Source organism: Mya arenaria, chromosome 15, assembly GCF_026914265.1.
Source record: "Mya arenaria isolate MELC-2E11 chromosome 15, ASM2691426v1".
Classification (NCBI taxonomy): domain Eukaryota; kingdom Metazoa; phylum Mollusca; class Bivalvia; order Myida; family Myidae; genus Mya; species Mya arenaria.
Window position 1 is genome coordinate 43,349,379 of NC_069136.1, and position 22,007 is coordinate 43,371,385.

Consider the following 22,007-nt stretch of genomic DNA (forward strand, 5'->3'; position numbering starts at 1 on the left):
CCAAAAATAGATCCATTTAAATCCTACTCCCAGGTGTTATGTAGTAAATATTTATGGTTTACTTTTGTTTGTACATACCAGGTACCGTAAATTGTGATTACTATTTAGCTTGCTTTATTTATATTCACCATTTACATTGATGATATTTTTCATTGAAACATTGTTGTTGTGTAGCAGGTTTACTTATTGGCTGCTAGGTAATAGCAGATTCCTTTAACATTTCTTGTTTCGTGGTAAAAGTACTTATTGGCTGCTGTTATTGGCTGCTAACTTGCTCTCAGTGGTCTTTAAACTACTACGTCTTTAGTGGCAATGATAATTTGTTGTCTACAGATTAGATAGGACGTGCAGACAAGCACAGATTAAGTTAGATTGATTGTAAACATTTATATGTGCTTTCGTGTTAAGAACCTCAATCGTACTTGAACATATCGCTTTGATAAAGTTTTTTTTTAGAAATGCTTTATAGAAAAATGATTTGGACTTTACGCATAATTAACAGTATTAAATCTGGAGTATGCCGTGCGAGTACATGGGCTGATTTTAGCAAGGTTTCGGACGACTATGACAAATTTCGTATACCAGTCGGCAGGGATTTTATAGCCGGAATGAGTCAGTTGTACACCGGAAAACGTTTACAGGTATGCTGTTTACAAAACGCATAGGATTGCTTATAATATAATCATAGTATGACGTTTATATTATGTTAAAGATGCACTCTTGCTCACAAATAAGATTTTCCACAATTAATACTACTGTTTTGATATTCAAAAAAGGATGGATAAATGTCGAAAAAAAAAACGATTCTAATGAAGGATAGCGAGATTAATTTGAATGAAATGAACATTAAACATTTTTTATACCTTATGAGACTATGTTTGCCTTTTCAGCTATTAAAAACACGGTTAAAATCTTGTTATCAGTAATTATAATTTTCGATAAATGCAATATTTAGTAAGTAGTAAAAGGTTTAACACATAAAATGTATGTTTGTTATACATGTGTATGTATTGATTTTAAATAAGAGCGTCACTTTAATATTATCATTGAAGAGTTATAATCTTCTTGAACTTGCATTCCTAGCCAACTCGATAAAGAAAGTGTTATTAAAAATCATATTCATTTGATTCTTATGCTAAATTTCAATTTGTGTTCAATGATGATCATAAAAACATTCCTGCAATACACTGGTTACCTTAAATGCATAAAAATCCATATAAATCACGATTTATATTTAATTCCATTCCTTGTTCTTCTAAGCAGGTTTCAATTTTACTAACATCCTGATTAACTGCTATAAATTTCATGTGAAAAAGTGCTGTCGCAAAGTTTTTGAGAATTCTCGAATTAATCTCTTTTGATCTATCAATAATTCTTATGATTTTGAAAGAAGACGATACAAGGTCTCAGTGCTTAATACTTATGACTTTCCAACGATCCATACATTAACTCCGCAATCTCAAATTGATTTCTCTTATCGAAAAAACTTTGCGAGGGAGAAATCTACTCATATGGCAGTTAATGATAAAAAAGCATTTTTTACCTATGATCGCTCAGATAAATATATCATTTGGACATGCACAGATGTCATTGAAATTTGGTACTAAATAGTTATTTTTTTTTAAATTTCGGTACATGTTTATATAAGCAAACAATAGGCATTCCAATTGGTGCCAATTATGCATCTTGCAGACCTCTTTTTATAATATTATGAAAGTGAATATATGTTGAAATAGTCTTTGCCTGGAGATCTCGCCCTTGTTGATGAATTCAATAGCACTTTTAGATATATTGATGATATTTTCAATTTGGATAATCAGGTGTTTACATATGATATTAAATCGATATTCCCTTCACAATTGCAACTTAATAAATCTCATACATCCAATAAAAGAGCATCCTAATTAGATCTGCAACTCGAAGTTAAGGAGGATATATTGCTCATCCCAATTTTTATGGTGATGTTTTAAAATGTTTCCAGCAGGTGGTTGGGCAGATAGACTTTATGAATTGCTTGGGTTTTATTTCAACCGTGGATATAAAGGCAATATTTTGATGAGTAATTGCCTTTTTTAACATTAATTCCTGAAACAAATTATAAGGTTGATATATAGCATTTTTACATAACTAAACTTTCAGTCCTTTGATTTAATGAAAATTTTGCAGATTCATGATATCTTTAAAACCGTCTTTGGCTGGCTCGGAATGTTCCGGCATGTGACGTCATTTTCTTCCAATATTTTACCTAGGTAATCATTTGGAATAAAAGTTGAGATAATATATGTCGCTTTTATTTTGAAATAATGTTTTCTTTATTTGTTCCCAATTTTAGTACAATGATACTCTATGATCACATAGCTCTAAACTATTCATTATCTATGGCAGACTGTGTGTGATGCTTATAGTTTCAAACAATGACTGCATGGTATCTTTGTCTTAAGTTTTTACATTAGGTACTCTGAATTGTATTCCTCAGTCTGCAGATAGAGTTGGGATTTCAAATCATTGAAGTACTTGGAGTTTATCAATCAGTTTAATATTATTTGTTTTATTATAAAGTTTCCTCAAGATAATGCATACTTTGATAAGATTTACCTTTTACGTGTTTTCTTTCTTCAGAATTGTTGGGATAAAAGTGTGCACGTAAACTGGTTTAAACCCCAGTAAATTTACAGTTTTGTGACCGTTCCAAGGCGGTACCTAACAATCCTCGATAAACAAACCTAGTTTTCTTTATATAGTATATATGCACTGTGATGTTTGTGGAGTTTTGTGCTGTTGTTCCATGTTCCTTGTTTGTAATTTTGTGTTCTGTGTCTTTAGCCTTTAACCAGTGCCATTTAACCGGGTTTATGTTTAAACTTTTTGCTACTGAGCTTGTTTCTGTTTTTCGCATAAATATTTACATATCTCAAAACACATGCATTCATCAGAGTACTAATCTTAAGAGTGCTGAATTTGACCATGTCTTTATTAAACGGAGAGTCAATTTCGTTAAATAAAAAAAAATGTAATGAGGCTTAGATCCTGGAAAGTTGATATAAACAATAAAATATCTACACTAAATCATTGATTGCTATGAATGAAGGGAGTTTGTAAGATTGTCATGTTTGCGAAGGACGTCTTTGGAAGGAAGTAAGGTGTTACTAAGGAGGTGATGGGATGAATGAACGTAGCTGCAAAGGTTGTCATTTGTAACTACGAAGTCATGGTTGCTATGGAAGTAGGTTGCAAGTAAGGAAGTAAGTAGTTGCTATGGAAGTCGTTGGCTTAAGATGCTAAAGAAGAAAGTGGTCGCTAAGAAAGTAAAAGTTTCAATGGAGATCAATGGTTGCTATGGATGCGGTTTGTAAGGAAAACATTTGTTGCTAAGAAGGTCATCGGTTGCTAAGGAAGAAGATCGTTGCGACGAAAGTCATCCCTTCCTAAAACTGATGATTAAGATATTAGTTGCTAAGAAAGCCATTTGTTGTTATGGAGGTTGCTGCTTGATAAAGAAGGAATTTGTTGCTAAAGAAGTCATACCTTTGCTAAGGAAGTCACTGGTTTTAAGGTAGTTTAATCTACTAAAGAAGGCGACATATCAAAAATCTACACAGGAGGCTACATATCAATCATCAAGGGTAGACCCCTTGTGGTTCCAGTCAAGAAAATCTTCAAAGACTTTACTACATCAGTATAAAAAGAAGAACCCACAGGGACAGGATTTAAACAATATTGATAAAGAGACACTAAAATTATGAGGCTACATGTATATATTCAAAATATTAAAAGTCTTCGTCTTGCGGATTGGGAGAAGATCATATTTAAAAGCTTTAAGTATTTAGGTATATAGAAAAAATCAGGGTCATGGGGCTGGGACAAGATTCAACCCAATATTCATTATTTAAAGAAACTTAGTAAAGCATCACTTAATGATATTTTACATCATTATATCAAAGGTCTGTGCGATTTCGGAGAAGATGATTGTCAAAGATGTAGTAATATAGAAATCCTATCACCCCTTGGGCTTTAGACCACAGGGCCATAATTTGAACAACCTTTGTAAAGGACATATACATGTATGTCGGACTGCATACAAAATGCAAAGGAAATATTTTGGAAAAGTGAAGAATTATTTTCCCTGTCTTAATTTGTATTCATCGAAGATCAATAAATACACTGGATTGACCATAATTGTATTGTCGTCTGTAACTGGTCCGATAGCTCAGTACCTCATTGGGTGCGAAAGGTTGCAGGTTCGTGATCCTCCTGGTCCAACGTGTCATACACGAAGAAGACGTGGAAAGTAGAATCCAGTAGCTTTCTTTTCCGGCACAATGAATTAAATGGTACCGTGATATTTGGAGTGCTCAGTATTGATTCAAAACAAAGAAAACGTGTATAACGTGTTGCAGTACATTGGCAGCTACTTTACACCCGGCCAAGTATATTTAAAAAAGCTTTAGTTTCGCAACAGTAATTCCTTGTATTCTGCTACAACAGTACTGTTATTTAGATGTGACTGGAACTGCAGCAACGTTAAACTCAAGTCTTAATGGCATCTCAACTGGTAAAGCCACACTGCAGTTTCTAGGTTAGGGGATTGCTCATTTACATTGAATAAACAAACGGTTCTTGCTCTGGAAAGTACAATTTATGTACATGCATTTTTTTCTGCAGTAGTGTAATGCATTGTTTGCTTTGTACTTATTTTCCTAAACTACGAAAACAACTGCATTAAATAAAAATTATTCCTTATCACTGAAATAAAGTTAAAAAAATAAGACAAGCCAAGTTACCTTTAGTAGAATATCTTATCCTCGAAAAGGATTCATCGTTCCATGTAACCGTTATATAGTAAATGTCAAATGTTCAATAGACTTAAAATAGGAAATATAATTTATTGTATATGGCAGAACATTTGTGTGTAATTTTTTGATGACATTTTGCAATTAATTTATATTTCGAAATTTGTACCACTTTAATGCATCAGAAAAGAATTCAAACACAAGAATTGACTTGTTCTCATATGTTTAGCGGCAAGGAAAGTCCGTTTACAATTTTTTAAATCACAAATATTTGACATTTAGAGTAATAATTAAAATTATTAACATCTGAGGTCACATAAATGATATATTGCGCTAAATAAAGATCACTTTTTTCCGCTCGCAGTATTCTCGCTCGGAGTTTGGGTACTTTGTACTGTTTTGATTTTGTTCTTTATCGAATAACAGCATTAGCTTCAATTGTTGTTAATTGAATTACCGCTTCTTATAATGACTGTGTCTTATCAAATATTTTCATCGTTATTGTCTGTGACCAAGATGTGTTTTAATTACCCAGGTTTCAAACTGCATTTATAAAGTGTCTATAATTTCGAGAGCTGTCTGAAAACCTCACTAAGTATCATCTTTACAAATAACTTTCACCCTTATACGTGGATGAAACCTTAAGATTCACACAGTCTATGTCATTCTTGCAGATAGTTTACATAAAGAAAAAAGGAGAATCTTTAATGTGCATAAAATGTAAACTTTTATCATTGTCGCAAATGCTTTTAAGTACATTGTGTAGTTTAGGTAATTCCGAATTGTCAGGATTTTTTAAAAAAAGTGTTTCATTCTATTCAAAGAAACCTATTTATCAGTAATTGATATAACCATGAATTAAATTACTGTATATCATTGTTTTACCATTGTGTGATACATTTCTTGGACAATAGGAGCCAATCCCTCATTAAAAATCTGACTCTGTAAATATGGTCATAAAATGTATTAACCTTCATTTTGCTTGCGACGGCATTTTTGCATTTCATTTAATTTGGATATAACTACATTACCAAGAAACAAAATGGTTATCAAATTAATTATGATAATTCATTAAAATTGTATAAAGCATAGTATTTATCATGAAGAAAAGAAGTAAACAAAGATTTATTTAAGATATGTGGTTGTATACTTTAGTTTCATAAAAACGAATGTTTTGTTTACCTAACAGCTGGAACAGGGACCAATAACATCTGACTCTCAGATGACTTTGAGTTTTCAACACAAAAGGTTTCTTTCCAAGTTGTTTCCAAAATTCTATTTTATAAATTCAGTTAACGATTTAACATATGTCTTACTGTACCGAAAAAGATTATTCCATTATGATTAATAATGAGTTAATTTACAAGGGTAATGTTAACTTGCATTTATTTATACAGGTTACCGTTTTCAATGCCTTGTTTTATTTGGTTGCCAATTATATCTTATAAATACTGTAATCGGTCAATAACTATAATTCATAGATAATGTTTCTTCGTTACGTCATACTGATTGAAAATAAAATTTGATTTGATTCAAAACTTCTACTTTAGGTCGGATTGCCCTTACTAAAGGATCACCTGTCAAAGTAGGGATAATCACTGTTGGGTGGGAGTAAATTTGTCAACTGCGCACCCTGGTACCCTTAATCTGAAAACACAAGCCAATGATCCAATCACAAGCCAAGATGATTACTGGTTTGACATCGCCTGGTAAGTCATTCTGAAATGCCCTCCAGGCTTGTTTAACAATATTTAGCCCTGTTTGAAGCAGAACACCTTTCATTTTTAACAGATAGTTCCAAATTTAGCTGTCAAGACCGTTTAACTAATGGCGATGGTGTATCCCAATGTCTGTGTTAAATGTATGAAGTAAATATGTACTTACACTGAAAATGTTTCCGAAGACTTTTCAAGGCGCCAGTAAACATACATCACTTTCATAATCTAGGTGCTATGCACATATTAATACATTCGGCTTCATACATACTGGTTAAAAACCCCAGTAAATTTACATTTTACTGACCCTTGCAAGGCTGAACCTAACGATTCTTGATGAACATTTCTAGTTTTATTACATAGTACTTATGCACTGTGTTGTTTGTGGAGTATTGTGCTGTTTTCCATGTTTCTGGTCTGTGATTTTTTTGTTCTATGTCGTTGGCGTTTAGCCAGTGCCATGAAATGTGACTTATGTTTGAAATAATGGCTACTGAGCTTGTTTCTGTAGTTTTTTCACATAAGTTTTCATTTAGGCTTCATGAATAATTATGCGCATATTGGAAATGTCTTATTCCGTTTGCGAAAAAAATGAAATAAGTTTGATTTGACACATATTTAATCGGGATCCAACGAAATAATAATAATATTTCGTGTCAATTTATACATGCTACCCACAGTATGATGTTATTAAATCCGTATGACGGTGATAATCATTCCGTGGGCGGCCTTTTTGATATATACCTTCAATTGAACACGTATAAAATTCACATTATCCGCATCCGGGAGTTGACATGTCAAATTTTGCATGACTTGATTGACCGTTGTTTATCATTTAATCGATTACTTTTATTTATTCAAATTCGCATTCGGAACTTCTTGGCCATGTTCAAATTCGCTAACGGACATCTAATCAAAATACAGCGTAGGGATACTTTACGTCAGTTAGACCCTTTATGCGGCCTGAAGTTGCAGATATCGTGTGCATCATAACGAACTATGACACAAGTGATCTAGTATAAAAATAATTAATACTAAATATGACAAATATAGCAGCAGCAGCAGTAGTAGCAGTAGCAGAATAATGCGGTGGTTAGAGTATTATATGAGCTAAAGAAGTATTAGTGGTAGAAAACATAAACACTTTTGTTACTAATGGTGATCAGTATATTTCACATAGGATCTACACATTCTTGACATTGGCTGCGGCACTGGTCAGTACGCTAAGGAGATGCTGGATCTCGGAGTCGGTAGAATATCGTTGATTGATGCCTCACCTGATATGCTGAACGCGGCAAAATATAAACTGGCCAATGAAATTGAGCAAGGTAACAGTTTATGAAACGTTATGTACTGTATATTTTATCAATTTATTTTTACTGATTTGTTTATTTTGGCATAATTTTAAATAATACTTGTTATAATTAATGCAATGCTAATCAAAGCGCGAATGCACTGAACGACTCTCTGAGGGCAAGTATGTGAGTGTTGTGATTTTTATTTGAACAATGGAAATGAGGAGGATAACATCAATGTTTGTAAAATTTAAAAAGCGAATTGTGTGTTGGCATATGGCCAAGAGCGCTAGGGTCTACATTGGGCGAGGATACACTATAAGCTTTTATTCTAATAAATGAAAAATATCTTGTGTAGCTGGCAAGTTATAATATCTGAAACATGAGCAAAGCAATTGATACAACCTGGAAGTAGTTATAGGTCCAATCATATTGTTTCTTATCTCATAAAAGTGCTATCAACATTACACCATAAATAATAATTGTGCTTCAGGGTAATGACTGGTAATTTCTTGATATGTCTGGGTAAAACTTTAAATGCTTTCTTCCAGAACTTCTATAATGTTAAAGAACACTTATCTGTAACATATAGCGATCTAATAATAGTTATATTCTGCTAAAATTAAAACGTCCAGCTAGAAGAGTACAGCACTTAAATAGTCGAACTAGTAAGAATTCGTATTCGGGCCGCATTTCTACCAATCTGTTTTTTATGGTTTCGACGTCATTTTGCTAATCATAGAGCGCATTGACACAAAATTGTTCTAAAACCGGACACGAAAAAAGTAGTTCTTCGGAGTTTGCAGTCCTAAGACTTTCTGTGCGTGCATTAACACTTTCTTTCAATAAGCAAAGACACTGACAATATGTAAGCTCTAATAGTCTATATATTCATGTTCCTTCTTTCCTTCTGCTATAGGACGTGTACAATGTTTGGAAACGATCAAGGCACCTCCTTTGCCATTCAACAGCGATTGCTTTGATGTGATTCTTCTGACTGCGGTAAAGTATATTGATATGCATTAAAACACGCAATTTACAAAATGTAAAAAATATAAGTACATAGTTGTAGGGTGTTACATTTTGATAACTTGTCTATATGAACTAAAGCTATTTATTAACAACATGGTAAAAAAGTTTTTGTCATTCGTTTACCACTCAACAACGATCGTTTCGGTGTAATTCTACTGAATGCTGTGAGGTATGCTGACACATATTGAAAACGCACCATTTAAAGATAAAAAAATCAAATCAAGAATCAAGCATATATGACGTAATTTATCACGTGGTATACACACACTGTCTGCCGGTTGTGCAGAAATGAGCAAGCCAATGTGCTGTCCTTTGACGTATTGTAAACACCAGGTCCAAATTTCTCGACATACCTTAAGCCATCAGATTAAAGCATCAAACAGTTTAATTAGCCAAATAACTTGTTGTAATCAACCAAAGCATAGATACTTTCACTCTCCGTTTTCTTCTCGTTATTTTCTATCTCGCTTTCTGTTTTAACATATCACCACCGATCATAAATTGCCCACTCACGTAACTTCAAAATCAAAGATCGATTAAAAAAAACTCAATACATCGATACTGTATAGCTTTAATGTGCTAAAACAAGTAAAATGATTCTTAGATAGTTTGTTAAACCTATATGGTAACTATATTTATACTTAAAACAGTATTTAGTAACATTATATTCATCTTTTTCGTCTATGGCATGTAAAATTATTTGTAATTAATATGTTTCTAGCAAGATTTAGACAATGATTACCGTTTTTGAAATTTATTATTTAGGTTTCATTCTATACAGTATATAAACGCTTTTCACTGGATTTCATCAATTCATACGATTGTTCATACATGTAGCAAGGCCAGGGGTTCCATATAAGCCTGAGGCTTTCTCAACGATCCGTTACTTGTATATGTTATGTTGTATGTATAGAATGTATTACAATACATACTGTTAAAAACAAAGCATAGTCTACAATAACAATTTTAAATTATTTCCTTCAGTAAGTCAACACTCCGAATAAGTATCGTAAACAATGCAGTTTATACCAACTTAAAAACAAAAAACCTAAGTTTGATCCTATTAAAAAGGAAATGAGCTTGTTTAAGAAATTGAATCGAGTTTTGGATCCATACGATAAGGTTTTCCCTGCAACGCTGGCGTCTTCATGGCGTTCATCTCATGTGAGCCAGAATACCAATATATCGGTTTTTGGTTGTTATAAGGTTTTTTATAGGAATTGCTTATATTTAGAATTTTACTGTTTTTTCAACTTTAAAAAAATAAACAAGATACGCCAAACTCCGTGTTTTTTTATGATTGATACTGACGACACTGATGTCTTTAAGGTAAACGAAAGGAATTTGACGTTCGTTATGAGTTAGATTAAAACAACAACAAGAAAAACAATTCTTAGTCAAAAACATTTCTCTTCTATACTCTAGTGGTGCGTTTTTATTGACTGACAGTATATATCATGCATATGCAAACACTTAAAACACACACACACGCACGCACGCAGGTACACAATCACGCTGGCACGCACACATGCACGCAAACACACACGCGCACGCATGCACGCATGCACGCACGCACGCACACACACACACACACACACACACACACACAAACACACACACATATAACCGTTATATATATATATGCCTATTCACAGTAGATGCTACCAAAAATAATTACTTTCTTATTCTTTCTTAAATTTAAATCAAAGATATAACGTCGAAATCCGTTGGCTGGATATCGCTTGGCTCGATTTCTTCGTTGGCACGAACTTGATGTAAAGAACCAATTTCTTTACTCCTTGTAAGCATTCCTGCTTGGGTCGATATTTGCGAGACTCGAAGTATTTTGGCCAATCCCTTGGATATAAAGCTAACGGGCTTCGACTGAATTTCTTATTCTGCTGTAAACGAATACATTCAAAGGTATATGTAAAATGAGGAGAATTATTATTCCCCTAAAGAGGCACGGTCTGCCTTTTTTCCTTTGATGAAGTACCATAACCATTCCTTACAATTCATGTGCTTTATATGCAGGTATTACCCCACCTTGACTGTGCAGGTGACAAAACATACCAAAACGCAGTGAAGATGTTAGAGGAAGCCAACAGAGTACTGACTAAAAATGGTACCATTGTCATTACCACTTCATTTTTTAGCACGTTTTCCCGTTATTGGTTCTGTAAAGTGTGTCCAGAACTATGCCAAAGGCTATGTGAATATTTCCCGAGTGCAAGTGATTTTGAAATTATGTTTACCAGAGCGAACCTGAAATGCGTTCAGAAATTTACAGTCATCGGCGCTGGATTTATGAGCTACGAGGGAATGGTCAACTCTGAAGGTTATGTTGATCAAGCATGGATTAATAGTGCATGTTGCTTTGACTTAGCGACCGAGGAGGAGCTAACTGCAATTCAAGATAAAGTGCACACTCTGTACCAAAATGGAAAGTGGAAAGAATGGTTAGCAGAAAACGATTCAACCAATGAGCTTGGCATCGCCACATTTTTTGTCTGCCAGCGAAAGGATAATGAGGGACAGGCGCAATGAACGCACATTGAGAAGGGATATTCGAGGATATCAGTATGTATACGTTAGCGTTTATCAAAATATTTCTTCGTGAATAAGTAACTTTGGAAGCGGGGCACAGCGAACCGACCGGGGTTTCTTATTTACGAAGAAAATACTTAATAAATTCTAACCGACTTATTGTTAGCCCCTCCCAAATTGCTTCAGCTTTAAAATTAAGCCGTGCGTCTGTCAAAAAGACTTGTCAATCAATTCAATATATTGTGACGTCATTTAAATCAGCGTTGACATTGAAATTGCGCCTTTGCATAATTATGTAAACACTAGACGTGGCTATATGCGCATGCGCTGTTATAGTAATGTACTTAATCCTGATGAGTCATCTTCAAAAATAAGTAACTATTCTTCACAACTAAGAAACGAAACATTTTAAAGATCTAGCGCCCCTGATTGGCTGGAATATAGTGCAATACTAAATTACAGATTTAGAAATATACCTAGGCAAGATAGAAAATGTAAATATTGCAATATGAATATGATTGAAAATGAACCATTTTATTTTTGTAATTCCTTTTGTACAGATATAAGACAAAAGTGCTTAAAACGATATTATTGTCATAAGCCATCTAAGAAAAAATGTAATTTGTTAAGTTCTAAAAACGCAGCGTTGTTGAAGACTTGCTAAATTTGTTTATATTGCCACTGAAAAACGCAAAAGTGCTTTCATAAGATTTATTGTTGCGATAATTTTTTGAATAGCTATATTTATATTTTTTCTTGAAATTATGCTCTTTTCATTCAACATAAATGCCAGTAATGTTTTATATAGCCGCCTAGAGTGAATATATATGCATTTGACTACGAACATGTAAACGTTTATGCCTAATAAAAGTTCTGTTCTGTTCCGTTCAGTGTCCACAATATATTTTACTTATTGCCACTGTTACAGTGACAACAGTAATAATTCATAGTGTCATTGACAAGAGTAATCATCCACTAATACATTGACAACAGTAATCATCCACTGTAACATTGACAACAGTAATAATCCACTGTTACATTGACAACAGTAATAACCCACTGTTACATTGACAACAGTAATAACCCACTGTTACATTGACAACAGTAATAATCCACTGTTACATTGACAGCAGTAATAATCAACTGTCACATTGACAACAGTAATAATCAACTGTCACATTGACAGCAGTAATAATCCACTGTTACATTGACAACAGTAATAACCCACTGTTACATTGACAGCAGTAATAATCCACTGTTACATTGACACCAGTAATAATCCACTGTTACATTGACAACAGTAATAATCAACAGCAGTTATACTCCACTGTATCATTGACAGCAGTAATAATCCCTGTTACATTGACAACAGTAATGATCCACTGCTTCATTGACAACAGTAATCATCCACTGTTACATTGACAACAGTAATAATTCATAGTGTCATTGACAAGAGTAATCATCCACTAATACATTGACAACAGTAATCATCCACTGTAACATTGACAACAGTAATAATCCACTGTTACATTGACAACAGTAATAACCCACTGTTACATTGACAACAGTAAATACCCACTGTTACATTGACAACAGTAATAATCCACTGTTACATTGACAGCAGTAATAATCAACTGTCACATTGACAACAGTAATAATCCACTGTCACATTGACAGCAGTAATAATCCACTGTTACATTGACAACAGTAATAACCCACTGTTACATTGACAGCAGTAATAATCCACTGTTACATTGACAACAGTAATAATCCACTGTTACATTGACAACAGTAATAATCAACAGCAGTTATACTCCACTGTATCATTGACAGCAGTAATAATCCCTGTTACATTGACAACAGTAATGATCCACTGCTTCATTGACAACAGTAATCATCCACTGTTACATTGACAACAGTAATTATTCATAGTGTCATTGACAAGAGTAATAATCCACTGTTACATTGACAACAGTAATACCCCACTGTTACATTGACAGCAGTAATAATCCACTGTTACATTGACAACAGTAATAATCCACTGTTACATTGACAACAGTAATAACCCACTGTTACATTGACAACAGTAATAACCCACTGTTACATTGACAACAGTAATAATCCACTGTTACATTGACAACAGTAATAACCCACTGTCACATTGACAACAGTAATAATCAACTGTCACATTGACAGCAGTAATAATCCACTGTTACATTGACAACAGTAATAACCCACTGTTACATTGACAACAGTAATAATCCACTGTTACATTGACAACAGTAATAATCCACTGTTACATTGACAGCAGTAATAATCCACTGTTACATTGACAGCAGTAATAATCTACTGTTACATTGACAGCAGTAATAATCAACTGTCACATTGACAACAGTAATAATCAACTGTCACATTGACAACAGTAATAATCAACTGTTACGTTGACAGCAGTAATAACCCACTGTTACATTGACAGCAGTAATAATCTACTGTTACATTGACAACAGTAATAATCAACTGTCACATTGACAACAGTAATAATCAACTGTCACATTGACAGCAGTAATAATCTACTGTTACATTGACAGCAGTAATAATCAACTGTCACATTGACAACAGTAATAATCCACTGTTACGTTGACAGCAGTAATAATCCACTGTTACATTGACAACAGTAATAATCCACTGTTACATTGACAACAGTAATAATCCACTGTTACATTGACAGCAGTAATAACCCACTGTTACGTTGACATAAGTAATAATCCACTGTTACATTGACAGCAGTAATAATCCACTGTTACATTGACAGCAGTAATAATCCACTGTTACATTGACAACAGTAATAATCAACTGTTACATTGACAATAGTAATAATCAACTGTTACATTGACAACAGTAATAATCCACTGTTACATTGACAAAAGTAATAATCAACAGCAGTTATACTCCACTGTATCATTGACAGCAGTAATAATCCCTGTTACATTGACAACAGTAATGATCCACTGCTTCATTGACAACAGTAATCATCCACTGTTACATTGACAACAGTAATAATCCACTGTTGCATTGACTTCAGTAATAATCCACTGTTACATTAGTAATGATCCACTGTTACATTGACAACAATTATAATCCACTGTTACATAAGTAATAATCCACTGTTACATTGACAACAGTTATACTCCACTCTATCATTGACAACAGTAATAATCCACTTTCACATTTACTAAAGTAATAATCCACTTTTAAATTGACAGCAGTAATATAATCCACTGATACATTGGCAACAGTGATAATCCACTTTAACAATTAATGACGTAATAATCTACTGTGATATTGACAGAATTTATAATCCACTGTATCATTGACAAACGTAATACTCCACTGTTGCATTGACAACAGAAATATTCTACTGTTACATTGACAACAGTAATAATCCACTGTTACATTGACAACAGTAATAATCAACTGTTACATTGACAACAGTAATAATCCACTGTTACATTGACAACAGTAATAATCCACTGTTACATTGACAACAGTAATAATCCACTGTTACGTTGACATAAGTAATAATCCACTGTTACATTGACAGCAGTAATAATCCACTGTTACATTGACAGCAGTAATAATCCACTGTTACATTGACAACAGTAATAATCAACTGTTACATTGACAATAGTAATAATCCACTGTTACATTGACAACAGTAATAATCCACTGTTACATTGACAAAATTAATAATCAACAGCAGTTATACTCCACTGTATCATTGACAGCAGTAATAATCCCTGTTACATTGACAACAGTAATGATCCACTGCTTCATTGACAACAGTAATCATCCACTGTTACATTGACAACAGTAATAATCCACTGTTGCATTGACTTCAGTAATAATACACTGTTACATTAGTAATAATCAACTGTTACATTGACAACAATTATAATCCACTGTTACATTAGTAATAATCCACTGTTACATTGACAACAGTTATACTCCACTCTATCATTGACAACAGTAATAATCCACTTTCACATTTACTAAAGTAATAATCCACTTTTAAATTGACAGCAGTAATATAATTCACTGATACATTGGCAACAGTGATAATCCACTTTAACAATTAATGACGTAATAATCTAATGTTATATTGACAGAATTTATAATCCACTGTATCATTGACAAACGTAATACTCCACTAATGCATTGACAACAGAAATATTCTACTGTTATATTGAAAACTGTAATAATTCACTGTAATATTGACAGAATTATTAACGACTGTATCGTTGACAACAGTAATACTCCACTGTTACATTGACAACAGTAATAACCTACTGTTATATTGAAAACTGTAATACTCCACTGTTGTATTGACAGCAGTAATATTCCACTGTATCATTAACAATTAATAATCCACTGAGACATTTACAGCAGTAATAGTCCACTGTTACATAAATAAAAGTAATTAGTTTCACGTACTTTAACAACCGGAATAGTCCACTGTTACATTTCCAACCGTAATAATCCACTGTTACAATGACAGCAGTAATAATCCAATGTAACATTGACATAAGTAATAGTCCACTGTTACATTGACAACAGTAATAATCCACTGTTATTTTGACAACAATAATACTCCACTGTTACATTGACTACAGTAATAATCCACTGCTACATTGACATAAGTTATTTTCCACTGTTGCATTGACCACCACTGTTAAATTGACAACAGTAATAATCCACTGTTACATTGACAAAAGCAATAATCCACTGTATCATTGACAGCAGTAGTAATCCACTGTTACATTGACATAAGTAATTTTCCACTGTTGCATTGACCACAGTAATAATCCACTGGTACATTGACAACAATAACAATCCACTGTTATATTGACCACAGTAATAATCAACTGGTACATTGACAACAGTAATATAATCCACTGTTGCATTGACCACAGTAATAATCCACTGGTACATTGACAACAAAAACAATCCACTGTTACATTTACTGAAGTATTAGTTCGCTGTTATATTGACTACTGTAATAATCAATCATAACATTGACAACAGTAATATTCCACTGTTACATTGACAACAGTATTATAATCCACTGTTGCATTGACAACTTTAATAATCCACTTTATCATTGACAGCAGTAATAATCCATTGGTACATTGAAAACAATAACAATCCACTGTTACATTGACAACATTAATAATCAACTGTTATATTGACAACAGTAATACTACACTGTTACATTGATAACAATAAATTGACAACAGTAGTAATCTTCTGATACATTGGCAGAAGAATTAATCCACTGTTACATTGACAACAGTATTAATCCACTGATACGTTGACATAAGTAATTATCCACTGTTAAATTGACTGAAGCTATATTCCACTGTTCCATTGAAAACAGTATTAATCCACTGTTACATCGATAGCAGTAATAATTACCTGTAACATTGACAACAGTAATAATCCAATATATCATTGACAACAGTAACAATCCACTGTTCCATTGACAGCAGTATTTTTCCACGATTACATTGACAACAATAACAATCCACTGTGACATTGAGAACAATAATTATCCACTGTTATATTGACAACAGTAATAATCAGTTGTATCATTGACAACAGTAATAATCCACTGTTACATTGGCAGAAAAATTAATCCACTGTTACATTGACAACAGTATTAATCCACTAATACGTTGACAACAGTAATTATCCACTGTTAACTGTTAAATTGACTGAAGCAATAATCCACTGTTCCATTGAAAACAGTATTAATCCACTGTGACATCGACAGCAGAAATACTGACCTGTTACATTGATATAAGTAATAATCAAATGTCTCATTGACAACAGTAACAGTCCACTGTTCCATTGACAGCAGTAATATTCCACAGTTACATTGACAACAGTAATATTCCACGGTCCCAGTGACAACAGTAATATTCCGCGGTTACATTGACAACAGTAATAATCCACAGTTACATTGACAACAGTAATAATCCCCTGTTATATTGACTACAGTAATAATCCACTGTTACATGAGTAATAATCCACGGTTGCATTGACAACAGTAATAATCCACTGTTACATTGACATCAGTAATAATCCACGGTTACATTTACATCAGTAATGATCCACTGTTACATTGACAACAGTAATAATCCACTGTTACATTGACAACAGAAATAATCTGGAGATGTTTTACCTACACGTGTGCAAGCAGCCCACCACCAACCGCCCGCACTCTCGCCAACTCTATGTGATCCTGACTCCACATCTCACGCTGAAATCTAATAAGAGGTAATTGGTTTGTGCAATGGTACAAACCATAATTGGTACTTTGAAATCTCCATATATAGGTTGAAATTCAATAACTGTAACAAAATCAAACGTTTGCAATAGAAATATGTAACGCATTTTATCAAAGAGGAATACAAAATATGACTTGGCATGTGTAAGAAATGTCAACAAGAAATGTGTGTTATAAACAGGCAATCAAAAAATGTATAAAAATAAAGAAGCATACATCAAATTATGATAGAATATGTCGGATAGGATATGAAATATCTTTACTTTGTAGGATATTAATTTTAATCAACAAATGTTATAGGAAATACAAGTAAATTCGAAGATCCACTTACTTTAAGCAGATCCCCAACGAGGTCCACGCTTCCGAGTACTCTCTGAACGTGGATGCGAGAGGATGTTCCACCCCAACATCCGCTGGCAGACGCCCCAATCGGAACACCTCTTAACATCCGCGAAGTGTCACCTCCAAAGACTGGAGTGCTTCCGGTATATACATGTAAAGAAGCAGTTACTGTATAAATCGCGTGGACAGATGGAAGAGCAAATATGAACGAAGAATTTCTTAATCTATAGATTCTGAGACCTACTAGCATTTCAAGGACACTTCGTTGCTTACACACAACGTAAGATCAAATACAACTGATATGTAAGTACTAACGCCGGAACACAACATAACTAGTAAGCCCTACCTGAAAAGGAAATATGCAAGTAATAAAAAGAGATAGAGATAGTTTATTCACTATAAGCTTACAGCCAATGAGTAATACATATCTCAAACAAAAATATAGAGAATAAAACATTTCCAGTATGCAAAATGATAATAATATCTCATACATTGTTCATCAATTTCTATATCAGACAAATATATATTTTCAAAACGTTTAACTCAATTGAATGTGAGAAGATGCAATGCAATTGGATTTTCAACGGAATATAATATTTTCAACAATAGAATTACAAGTGAAAGTTAATTCGGTTGAATAATGATTTATAGAAGCTTTGCTTTATTAGAGGACATTTAAATTTAAAATATCTATATCATATAAGATATATCTTAACATGTTTTATTTGTATTTAATGTTTGCAACACCTTGATTTAGACAAATGTCGTTAAACCCCATTGATTCTAGCATAGGTTTTATTTTATATGCCCAATTGAATTGACCAACATTGTTTTGTATATCTGATATCATTGAATTGTATAAAAGTTTTATGTGTTTTCTGTCATTTGACATTGTCAATCTTAATTAGTATCTGATGATATACGTCATTTGATAAACAAAGAGATGGGTTCTTCCAAAATTCTCTATAAGTAAAGTTGTTTTTTGTTGATAATTTTACTTTAAGTAAGTTTTCAAAGAAATTAAGTTGTATTTTTTCTAGTGAATCTGCACTTAGGTATTGTCATACCATGAAACGATGTGGCTTTTTTATGTCAGTAAATTTAGATAAGTATGTCTTTAATTTAAAAATAGCGTTAGGGACTTTCCCTCCAATTGCTTCAATTTATTTATTAAATGAACCACCGGTAGAAAATGTAATTCCTAAATATTTGAATTTGACAACAATCACAATTTCGAAATCTCTGTAAAAGAATTTGATATTATTTCGTGATCTTCCGCCTTTTCGGAATACCATGACTTTAGTTTTATTGACATTTACAACCAGCTTCCAGGTTTGACAGTAATTTCTGAGAATTTTTGGTCCGTTTTGCAGTTCTACTTCTGAATTTGCAAATACCACTATGTCGTCTGCGTAAAGAAGTAACAATAGTTTTAATAGTTTTATCTTTGTTCTTAGATTGATTCCCTGAAAGCCTTTGAGTATAAATTCTTCCGCTTAATCTTTATTGTACTAGGAAAATATAAAAGGGGATAAACAATCTTGTTTCAGGTGAGGAGACAAATGCCTCACTTACTTAAAGCGAGTGTATTGTTTTCATCATATTTCCACGTATTCCGTATCTATTAAGTTTGCAGAAGATGTTACCTCTCACCAAAAGGTCAAAGGCCTTTGTAAAATCTACGTAGCAAACATACAGTTTCTTATTTTGGTTTAGAATATGTTCAACGACACCATTAAGGACATAGATAGTGTTCCCATAGGTTTCCTTAATCCTGCTTGACCTTCAGTATAAATAGAATAATTTTCGGCCCATGTATTTTAATCGATTACTTATTATTCTTGTAAAAAGTTTCCCTGAAGTGCTTAGTAAGTGCCCTGTTGTTTTCTGAAAGGTTTTGGTCCCCCTTCTTAAATAATGGTATAATGTAGCATTCCGTGCATTATTAGGGAAGTAACCTTGTCTCAATACATTATTAAATAATGCACTAAAATAATGCGATAAGTATGGAAAACCATATTTAAGGAATTCATTTAATATAAGATCGGGTCCTCCCGAATGCCCGTTACTTAAATGAGAACATGCTTGTTTGATTTCATCATTTGCGATTTCAATGTCTAACTCTGAAAACTTTATTTGTAATTCCCAATTTAGAAAAAATGTTTTTGAAATATTCTGTATCTTCATCCTCTTGATAGTAGACTGAGTTTGGGTCGTTGAACGATTTGAAATATTGCTCAAATTGGAATAGAGTTGGTTCTAAAGAATTCTGTTTGTGATTATTACAATATTAACATGTTCCAATTCATTTTTGCATTTTGATATCTGGCATGCACTAGCTTCTCGGTGACGCTTTTGTCGAATCGATAACGTTTAGACCGCAGAAGTGTTCTATATTCGGTTCTAGTTTTAGTCATAGCTTACCTATTGTTTTTCGAATCGTCGTCTCTGTATTCATTTTAAAAAAATCTATGCGCGTATTCTCGCATTCATTTTCAAAGCATTTATTAGTTTCGTTACTGGACGACCTGTTGCGATGACCTGTCGTTTTCTTCAAAACAGGGTCACATGAAAATTATGCTACCCAACTCTGCGTAAAACGTACTTAAGTTTTCTTCTAGGCTTTCAATATGAGAAACTCATAACAAATTGGTTGCCAATGTATCTTATTTTAATTGGAAAATTGAACTTTTGTCATTGTCCAATCTATATAAATAATCTATATTTTGGTTTGCACTTTTTACCTTCCTTTCATCTACTGTGTCGCGATAGTTTGTACCTCTTAGTAATGAAAAACATATTGCACAATGGTAACTCATAATGTTTGGATCGTGTATAGTAAAAGACGATAAATGTGGCATTAATGTCGGTTTACATTAAACATAATTGACCACACTACGACCATTATTTTGCATACAAGTAAAGTTCCCGATACCCTTATCACTACCATCCTACCATGCATTAATCGCAGACCCGTTATTTTACACAAGTTAATTAATAATCTACCGTTTTCGTTTATAATTGAGTCTTGGGTATTTCTAGACAAAAAAATCATCTTCCATAATCAGCCATGCATTTAATTGATGTTTTGTTAAAATTATTCCTGTACAAAATCCTTTCGCTTTCCTAAATAGTGGTGGCGCCGTTGCTGTAGTGGTGGCGCTGTGGATTACTTTTTGGGACCGAAAAACATAAATGTTTTGACTTGTAACACATATCTTTATTTTCGAGAATAGTGTTAATTGCTCCAGTGATGGCGCTGTCGAGTTCGTTTTACGTCCGAAGTAACACAACTGTTTTGACATGTAACACATATGGGTTTTTTTCAAGAATAGTGTTCATTGGAGCTGTTTGTGAAAGTCATGCACCGATTTATGCCCGTAGCAATTGTATCATGCCTCCAAATTCATTAAAATATACTACATGTATTGCCCTTATATAGCTACCTATCCTAAATTTAAAAAGTCTTTAGAGGTCTGTCAGGATGTTTTCAATGCATTGTACTGCAGGGTGATATACATGTAGTTCAGTATCTAAAAATGAAAGAAAAATGTTGCCTTTGTATAAACAACTCATAGATAAGGCCTTATAACCGTTTGTACATAAAAGACCGGGATTTTCGAAAGTTGAGAGAATCGAGGCCTTTTTCTGAAAACCAGAACAAAATAAAAACAGTTTCTGAGTAAAATGTTTAGCAGAATTTATGTTACTGAATGCGCACTATTTTCTAATCAAACGCATTTCATTTCAGAACATATTTTGTTATTTTGTGGTTTGAACACTTCTTCAAGGCAGTGTTTACTTCAAAACAATAATAAGAAATGATATCAGGTTTCCGATCATTTACGCTCAGTGACCAAAGTCAAGTAAATATTTCATGACGGAACAACGATACCGACATTTTCTCAGCAGACAATGGCTCGATTTTTACCGCATATGT

At 33.3% G+C, this 22,007-nt stretch overlaps 1 protein-coding gene across 2 annotated transcripts in view; it reads left to right on the top strand.

The window, feature by feature from the left end:
* The first annotated feature begins 320 nt into the window (after positions 1-320).
* The window catches only part of LOC128220218 (demethylmenaquinone methyltransferase-like), a 35,485-nt gene continuing 13,798 nt past the window's right edge, over positions 321-22,007 (top strand). Inside the window, exons 1-6 of one of the 2 annotated variants that reach the window (XR_008258730.1) lie at positions 321-641; positions 7,686-7,833; positions 8,720-8,802; positions 10,867-11,412; positions 17,599-17,715; positions 18,066-18,367. Coding sequence is in view for 1 of the 2 variants with exons in the window: in XM_052928513.1 (XP_052784473.1) it covers positions 459-641; positions 7,686-7,833; positions 8,720-8,802; positions 10,867-11,379 (927 nt within the window). In the remaining variant the exon portion in view is untranslated. Of the gene's footprint in view, positions 642-7,685; positions 7,834-8,719; positions 8,803-10,866; positions 11,413-17,598; positions 17,716-18,065; positions 18,368-22,007 lie in introns of those variants that run through there. The other variant, XM_052928513.1, reaches the window with a different exon arrangement.